General features: G+C 40.7%; 2 protein-coding genes across 4 annotated transcripts in view; both read right to left on the reverse strand.

The window, feature by feature from the left end:
* Positions 1 to 1,140: 1,140 nt before the first annotated feature.
* LOC110033877 overlaps positions 1,141 to 9,592 on the reverse strand; it is a 32,308-nt gene continuing 23,856 nt past the window's right edge. For all 3 annotated transcript variants that reach the window (XM_020738027.1, XM_020738026.1, XM_020738025.1), the window contains one exon: positions 1,141 to 1,352. The gene's annotated coding sequence lies outside the window, so the exon portion shown is untranslated. The remainder of the gene's footprint in view (positions 1,353 to 9,592) is intronic.
* Positions 1,943 to 4,289, reverse strand: LOC110033876 (lysM domain receptor-like kinase 3). The gene is made up of 2 exons (XM_020738024.1): positions 2,882 to 4,289; positions 1,943 to 2,625 (listed from the first exon to the last, which is right to left on the reverse strand). Exons 1-2 carry the CDS (start codon positions 4,071 to 4,073, stop codon positions 2,534 to 2,536), a joined length of 1,284 nt encoding a protein of 427 aa, XP_020593683.1. The 5' UTR covers positions 4,074 to 4,289; the 3' UTR covers positions 1,943 to 2,533.

Below are 9,592 nucleotides of genomic sequence, written 5' to 3' on the forward strand. Positions count from 1 at the left end.
TTATTATTATTATTATTAATTTATTATATATTATAATTTATAAAATTTAATTTTTTAAATATCATAAATTTTTTATATATAATTATTTTAAATTATTTTATATTTCAAACAATGAAGATTCGAACACGAACGAACGCATCATTGCTCGTGTTTGTTTCATTCAACTAACCGAACGAAAAAAAATTTGTTCATGTTCGTCTCGTCTACTTATCGAACTAATCGAACACAAACTCATTGACGAACCGAACACGAACTATTCGCGAACAACGAGCTTTTTTGACAGCCCTACTTCCACGACGGTAAATAAACCAATGCATTTCATAAGTAACTCAAATTAGGCTCAATTAAAATTAGACTATATTCTTTTAAATTATTAAATAAATATGTTTAAATGTTTTTCAAATACTCCAAGCTTATATGAACTAAACATAAACATAGTCAAACTTATTTATTTCTGTTCATAAAAAAACTCACTTGTTGTTCAACAAGTAACTTGTTAAATACTGAATCATATAATATTGTGATTTGTTATTTAAATAAAATTTGATTAACTAAAATTTATTTAATTATAGAATTAATAGTAAAATATTATTATATCATTAATATTTATCATTTATCAATAATATCTTTTTAATCCTGGTGTCTTGTCGGTTCTCCATGGTTGATTTGGTTGTGCAATTTTATAAAGAAGCAAAATTTCAATCACATGATATGGTGCAAAATTTTTTGTTCATTCTCTTATATTATATTTAATCTGGATGACTTTGATTTTTCTCAATTATGTTTATAATTGATGAGAAGTTTTGTGTTTATGAGTTATTTTTGTACTACTAGTTCCTTGAGATCTTTTTGCTCTTATTTCCATGCTTATTCTCTATCTTGGAAATAAGTCTTATGAGAACATATTTATTAGAGACATTAGCTGACATCATATGGATTAGTTCAACTATTTATATGGTTTATTAAATTGTGTATTTATTCATTCATAAAATAATTTATTAAATTTGTTATATGAAAATTTGAATATTTGTTTAAATTTTTAGCTCGTTTAAATACTCGCTCGCTTGTCATAAACAAATCAAGTTACAAGTATTGAATAATTTAGAAAAGTCAAGTTTGAATAACATTTGAAAGCTCGACACAAGTTCAAACACTATGTACAATTGCACCAAATCAAGCCCAATATATGATATAGTCGGCTCGACTCAACTCGATTACAACCCCATAGGAAAAGGTCCTTTAAAAGCCACCAGCAAATAAACAGCGTCATAAACTGATGGTGTCTTAAACCATTTACGAAAGCATAGCGCGTTTTGGACAATTTAAGCGGAAAATACATTGCTCTTTGCTACCTGAAACGACAAAGAAATGTCCTTTCAGAAAGTGAGTCTGCTCTTTGGCATTCTCTACAACATTTTGTACTCAATTTCTTACCTTCAAAGAATAAACACAAAGATAAAATTACAAAAAAAAAAATTGAAAAAGATAACCCTGAAGAACAATATATGCTATTTGAAACCCGCAGCAGTGCTGCCCCACAAAAACAATTACAAATGGCATATATAATGCCGTGTATTCGATCCAGACTAATGTGAAGAATTTTTTAAATAGAAAATTTTCTATTTTCAACCTACTTCAATCAAATCAATAACTATCTGAAAATGATGTTTCATGATATTCTATTAATTATATTGAATATTAAAAAAAAAAACGCATCGAATTTAGAATATTTAAATGTATTATTTATTTAGTTTTTATAACATCAATTACAAAGTAAGAATCTCAGAAATTTAAACGTTTTTTCGGAGTAACCAAAAAAATATAATAATAAATATGATTTGAGGATTTCATATATAAAAATCCCAACAAAAAAAAAAAAAAAATCTGAGTCTTCATCGTGATTCACCGTTGTCACCCCCCAAAAGAGCTTTTTCGAGTGGTAGGCAGCCCAAGACTTAAATATTATTTTTTAGCCCTACCTAACCGATGTGGGACTTTTTGTGTGTGATATTCTCATCTACCCAATCACGTGACACCCTCGTTAAGGATCATCTTCTCCGAAGATCCCATTGGACCATGGAGAGTTCACACACTTGACAGACAGTAATATGATATGATACCACTTGTCACATTCTAAAAGAGTTCTTCGAGATTGTGGGTAGCCCATGACTTAAATAATATTTTTTGGCCCTATACCTAATCGATGTGAGACTGAGTATGCTCTTAAATTTATTTCCTCAAATTAAAATAATAATAATAATAATAATTAGGGATTTTCGACACCCCATTTTACATATCATGCTTCCCAAACAATAAAATTAAGCGGGGAGGACAATGTTACGACCGGCGTCCCACCTCCGCCTACTTTCTTCTGTAGACGGCCTACTCCCTTCGCCGGAGATTCGACCGGCAGGCAGCTCGGTTGCACAGCAGGATTGTGTTATGGGGACCATGGTTGAGGCCATTGCCTTAGGCGAGCCGCCATTTCAGCGAGTAAGACGGCGCTCTCGAATCTCTTTGCAACCATATCTACCTATGCATGCACTGAATGCTCATATCCATTGCCGGAGCTTCGATCAGCTGGTGGAAGGAGAAGACGGACCGGGAGGCCGTTGTAACAGTGTCCTGCACGCGAAATTTTACTGTTTCAGAGCCGCGGATTTGTAAAATGGGATGTTTCTTAGCCGTGGTATGTAAAAACCCCAAAAAAAAAAATGAAGTATGATCTCCAAATAACAACGGCGGAACAGCTACCAACAGTCACATCGCCGCCGAGGCGGCGATCAATGTCACCGTGGAGCAAGAGAGACCGAGAAGTCCGCCGGAACCCTAACCCTCTCAGACCAATCCTTGGATTTGAGGAAGAGCTTAGAGACCTTACCCTGCACCCAAATCATACTCGGCCTCCTCTCCGCCTCCACATCCACGCACCGCAGAGCAATCCCCATCAGCCTCTCCACCACCTCAACCGGAAATGAATCCTTCAACCTTCTATCCACCCATTGTCGAATCCTCATCCTCCTCCCTTCCACCATATCCAACTCCTCCGCCCCTGATTGCATCCCTTCTTTATCCAATCCCGCTTCTCCGAACACCTCCCTAGCCATCTCAATTAGCGAGATACTTCGATACTCCTTGCTTACCTGATCAAACTTAAACTTGACTGGAACCTCTCCAGAGATCAGCTCCAGGAGCAAAACGCCCAATGCAAACACGTCGGATCTCCGGGACACCGCACCGCCAGCGACCACCTCCGGCGCCAGGTACCCCCTCGTCCCTTCGATCTTTTTCCCACCGCTATCCGATCTATTTAGCTTGCCAAGCGAGGCGGAAGCTTCTTCGGGTACATCTCCGGCTAGAAAAGCAGCGCCGAAATGACAAATCATGGCGTTAAAGTGAGGCTCGGTGACGATGATCGCGGAGCTCTTGATGCGGTTATGGACAATTCCACCTCCAGCGGAGTGGTGGTGGATGTACTCGAGGCCTTGAGCAAGGTCGCTGGCAACCTGTACGCGGGACATCCAGGAGGAAAGCGGGGTAAAGTTAGGGTTTCGTGGGTTGCGAAGGCAATCCGACAGGGATGCCCCGGTTACGAAATCGTAAACGAGGTATATACGGTCGGCGGAGAGGGAAGCTCCTAAGAGTCTGACGATGCTGCGGTGATGGCTCTTGCAGACAGCGGCAAGGCTGGCGGGGAAAGCGTTGGGATCACCGCGAAAGGAGCGCTGCAAGACGACGGTGTCACGGCCATGTAGGGAACATCGCCAGGAGGAGGAGGAGGAGGATATGCGCTTGGCGAGAAAATTGTTGGTGGCGGAAGCTATTTCGGCGGGAGAGAAAATAATGGGTTTTTCGGGGAGGGAGCCACGGAGGCTGGCGATGGATGATGCGCTCCACGATGAGGAGGAGGAGGTTGTGGCTGCTGCGGCGGCGCTTGAGTTATTGGTGGTGGTGGGTAAGCTGGTGGTTAAGGAGGTGGAGGGGATGGCGTCGGAAGAACGGGATCTTGTGGAGCGAGCGGCTAAGCGATGCGTGGGGTGGGAAGCGAGGGCGTCGCCTCGTCTCCCGCACATGGGGGTGCCTTGTGCCAATGGGAGAAGAAGAAGAACCTTTCGAAGCTAAAATACACAGGCGTCTGAGAGAATATGCCAGGCTTTTTTATTATTGTGATTTGGGGAAGAAATGGATTGGAAAGATGATGAGATTTGGTTCGAAGAAGTGGCGCTGCGGATGGAAAGCGGAAACCAGAAAGGAAGAAAAGTAGAAAACAGTGTGTGGATGGTTGCTTAACGAATTTGAGTTCTTTTTTTATTTTTAGCAACATTTCTCGACTTTATTTTTGTTTACAGTGTATTTTTTTTTTAATGGAAAAATTTACATATATGCAACTCAATTCCTATGTATCTATAAATCTAATACCAATACTTCAATTTTTACATGTATACCACATTGTATGTGCATGATAAAGCGGATTTCATTTTCTAAAGTTAAAATGATGCTTATTTTTTAGTGATATGAAAAATTTGGGTGATATAAATGTAAAAAAGTAAAATTTAGGTGTGAGATATGTAAATACATAGGAATTGGGTGGTATGCTTGGAGATATGTAAATACAGAATTGGGTGGTATGCTTGTAAATGCCTCTTTTTTATTTATTTTATGATTTTTTTTTTAAATTTATAATGTATTTTGGTACAATATCTAAAAATAGTATTTTTTGTATATATCTTTAAAAAAATCATGGTATCTAATTTAAATTTTAGCTTAAGCGTTTACAGTAAAACCTTTTTTTAATCCGATGCAGGAGTTCAAACAGGGTTACAAGTAACTTGATAAGATGAATTCAATTAAGATGTTGACTTAGTTATGATATCATTACAGTACTTAAATGTCTTGAAACATCATACGCTCATGGGAGGCATTATTTTGAATCAGCTGACGAAATTATTGTAATTTTGGCATAATGTATCAAATTGCCAAAAATAAAATCCGTTAATATGCCTAAAGGTTCATGTTTGTTAAGTTGATCAATATTTGATTGCCTAAAATAATAACCCTTGTAAACTATACATTAATGTTGAATTTTTTGTGGTCGTAGGGTCTCATATCGTTTGTGGGTCTATACATCCCGGGAGAGAGCTTATTTCAGAAGATAATTGAAGGGAAAAATGGAGTTGAAGCCTCCTCCTCCAAACCTTAATTCTTGGCCTGTGGTGAAAGATAGAACCAAGGAGGAGAGAGAGAGGTTTTGCCCTAGTGGGAGGAGCCCGAACTTGTATATCTATCTCTCTAGCCCTCTTTTTACCCCTAAAGTAGGAGAAGAAAATAGAGTTAATCAAATGTAGACCGTATGTGTACATAAAAAATATTTTAACACGAATCTCAAAGAAACCTAACAGCCATTAGAGAAGATGATGTGGTTGTCTGGGCCCCACAATGGGTAGTTTGAGAGTCCGCATTTACCCGCATGGCTCCTACTGTCTGGGAGAAAAATAACCCCCACGACGAACGAAAATTGATTATTCTCTCAAAGAGCCACTGATACTAACCTTGCGAGGATGAATTCTCCAAGATTACCAGCCCGGGAGGATGATCTCGAATCTTAGGCAGGCAGCCCACACCTCCCGGTCAACCCTTCAATCATAGCCGTCTAGATCATGACCGGACCGGACGCCATCTCAGATTCCCGACACATAGCCGCTCGGATCATGACTAGTTCGAACACCATTTTAGGTTCCCGAACATACAAATGTGTATTGTCCGAAATAACCCTTATTGTACCTACTTTACTAGGGATACATAATTAATCTTACAATCCCCACTTATATAAATAGGGGCACATTTCGTGAATAAAGATTACATAATTTTACTGTTCATTAATGTGATCTCTATGCTCTTTTTCTCTCTTTTGCACTCTATTCCTTAAGTGTGTCTCTAAGACATATTTGGATTCAACATCCTAAAAGGTGTGATGAGTGTGGAGTCATGTTGTCGATAAGAAGAGGAGCGCATCAACAACAACATCAAGAGGAAAATCGCCAAAGGGACGTGGCTAATGCAAAATGTACGGGAGAGTTCAAGGAAGGAGTCATGCAGCGAGAAATACATGAAATGAGGACCCAAAGGATGAACCAGACGTCAGGCCAGATCGCGAAAGTCTCGAGGGCTGTCACGACCCTAGAAGGTGAGCGGGCTTCTTGAGGTTTTGCCCTATCAAGCACTAACGATGAGAGTCAGAACCATTCTCTGAGACACGAGGAAGCATTGTAAGTACCATCGGGATCACGACTAGGGGTGTAAATGAGTCGAGTCAAGCTCAAGCCACCCTCGGCTTGAGAGTTGTGCTTGAGCTTGATTAATTTTATCGAGCTCGAGCTCAAGCTCTAGCTTAGTTCTACAGGTTTAAGCCAGCTCGCGAGTCGTCTTGTTTAGTATAAATGAGAGAAAATGATATTAGCTTATGTTAGATTTATAATAAGATGTCAATTAAAATGAATAATTAGGAGATAAATAATAAGAAATCACCCAAGATACAATACTAAATAATATTTTTTAAACAATTTTATTACCTTAAATAGAAAATCTTAAAATTTTATATATTTTGGTTATATTTTATATCATTTTTTTTTAAACTAGTCGGCTCATAAGCTACCGAGCCGAGTCGGGGCTAGCTTAAGCTTGGCTTATTAGCTCATCGATCTTCGTTCTTGAGCCACTTATCGAGCCGCGCTCGAGCCGGCTTGAATCACTTAGACCTTTAATCACAACCACGATACAGAAGAATGCAGACACCTCCGAAACCTGATTGATGAGCTAATCAAGGGTGGAAAGCTGAAGGAATTTGTGGCTACGAGGACCTCGGGCCAGAGGCACGGTAAGGCTCCGACAATAGAAGTCCCGGACAGACTTGTTCGGACGAAAGCTGTCCACCTCGTTGGGATATTCTCGATTATTTTTTTAAGGAACAAAATCATTCCGACAAACCTCACAGAAGAGTTCTAAGATGGGAGAGCTAGCATCGCGTCCATGTAAAGAAGGGACATTGAACCCCCGCCCCATGATGATTTTCCCCTTAGAGTAAATCCCTACAATGAAGCCATCATTGTAACAGGGATAATAAGCAATTTTTAGGTCCGGAGTTTCTTGATCATGTCCCGCTCGGATTTTATTTCAGGCTCCCGACCATAAACTATGTATTGTCCAAAATACCCTCTTCTGTAACTAATTTATTAGGGGTACATAATGTAATCTTACAACCCTCTCTCCTATAAATAGGAGTTCATTTCATAAATAAAGGTTACACAATTTTATTATTTAGTACTCTCTCTACTCGTTTCCTCTCTTTCGCACTCTATTCCTTATGTGTATCTTCCGAACAGATTTGGATTCAACAATATGAAGTAGGGCTTGTCCATGATATCCTCATGAGAAGATGGACACATGGATGTCATGAGAATCTTCAATAGACATAGGCGTATGTCTATCCTAGGGTGGGGTCCTTTGTGCCAACGATTCACAAATCTCAGAGAGCAACTGTTGGGAGCTCAGTAGGTCACTTTGGTAAATGAGTAGGAGGATCTTAAAATATTTGCTTAATAACTTAGTAGTCGAAAAGCCTCACTTGATATAGTATCTCCTTCTCTCACTTCTTGGATTTCTGTTTGATCACCTACAAAGTTTTGTGCATCATCACCATTGCTAAATGGTCAATTTGTCAAAGAAAGATCATAACTATCATGAGCATCGACTAGGACATATTGTGTGAGTTCTTCAATGAAGTTGAGATTGGTATAAGCTTAATGCTTGAAATATTTCTAGAGCCAAAATCATGCTATGCTATCGGCAAGAACATGTTAGCAAATCACATGAAATATAAGTACAAAAATATTGAGTTCGAATGAGCCAATCACAAGCTAGTGGAGCTCAAACAATTTGAACATAAATATTTTACATAAGTACAATTTTGAACGTGGGCAAACTTCAAACAACATGAAAATCGTACAAGCCAAGCGTTGGCATCAATTTTTGATGTTTCGAGTACAGGGTGTCCACCTGCTTGACTCGGGATAGTCTACGGTCTGTCCGTAGCGTCTGATAGTTCAAACACCTACCCGAGACTTTTTTGACGCTTGTTGAGGGGCACATAGTCGGGGTCATTTTGCTAGGCTATGACTTTCTCTTAATTGAATGCCGGTCGACATTTAGCACGTCGGACGATTCCGACCAAGGCGAAAAATATTATGTGGCGCGTCGGGCGCGATTTTGGCTTGAATTGACCCAATCATCAGCAAGGTTGTCCAGATGACCCCGGACGAAGAAAAAGACTGTGTGATCACGTCCGGAACATCGATTTTAGCCAAGAAGGACATCCACTTTGCCGTGATGAGGTGTCCGGGCGAAAAAATGCGCGGAGGATAATAATGATAATATAATAATATTATTATTATAATATTATTATAATATTAAAATAATAATAATAATAATAATAATAAGTATATGTTTTCCCTCTCTCCCTTATCATCTCACGCGCACAACTTCCTCTCCCCCGACTCTAACACACGCGAACCCTAGCCGTCACGCCGCCCTTCCACCTCCTCGCCGGCGCCCTACGCTCCTGCTCCGGTCACGCGCCTGAAGTTCGTCGGTTGATGCCGTCACCATCGTACGTCGCTTTCCCGACGCTCCCAACAGTGTATTCTTCTTTTCTCGGCTAGCCATATGCCGAGATCTCCCCATCCCGCCGGCATCTTTGTCGGCGTGTTTCTCGGCCGCCGGACATCCTCCACTCGTCGGAGCCTCCTTCAGCCGCGGAGATCCATCGTTTGCAGCTGACCGCCACTCATTTTTGGAGGTTGCCTTATTTCCGGTCGGCACTTTTTGCTTCTTCCTTTCACTGGCCTAACTCGACGGTCTTCTTCCTTGCCGGCCTATGGCATGTTTCTTGGCTCCTTCATCGTCGATCCACCTCAACGACTAACACCTCCTCCTCGCTGACTTACCTTGTTGATGACCTTGCTATCTCTCACTTGTCGTAACAGCGCCACTGGCATCGCGAAAACGGCGAAGCGGTGCATATTCCGTCCAACCTCCTCTTGAAGGTACATATCGATCGTATTTTCAAATAATTTGATGTTTGTTTATTTTTTTTTAAAAATCTTTGCATACCTCACTGACTCGTGACCTCATTGTGTCTTTTTGTTGTCCTGTACACATTCTACGAGATACACTGGAGCACAGACTGGATGTCAACGGCTTGGAGCAAGCAAAGAAAACACGTATGAAACCGTCATGGTGGTGAGATTCCCTACATCCTTGCCAACCTTAGGAATAGTGGAGTCTAGGCGTGTGGGTTCGATCACCCACAAGGGATGCGTGCGTCAGCGTGGATAGGCGCGACGACGTGCCTGTGTGACGGATCGTTGGATTTCCTAGAGCTAGCATTTAGGTTAGGACTTCCTGTGCGTGGCCAAATATCCCCCGTAGAGCCGAGTGTCTCCCCTCTTGTTGCGAGACTTAGCACAAGTCCTGATGGGTCGGAGTCCCTCACTCCCCTTGCTTTGGATTCCCCAACTTTACTTGGAGAAGTTGGGAG

This window comes from Phalaenopsis equestris, unplaced genomic scaffold (assembly GCF_001263595.1).
Source record: "Phalaenopsis equestris unplaced genomic scaffold, ASM126359v1 Scaffold001307, whole genome shotgun sequence".
In the NCBI taxonomy this organism is placed as follows: Eukaryota; Viridiplantae; Streptophyta; class Magnoliopsida; order Asparagales; family Orchidaceae; genus Phalaenopsis; species Phalaenopsis equestris.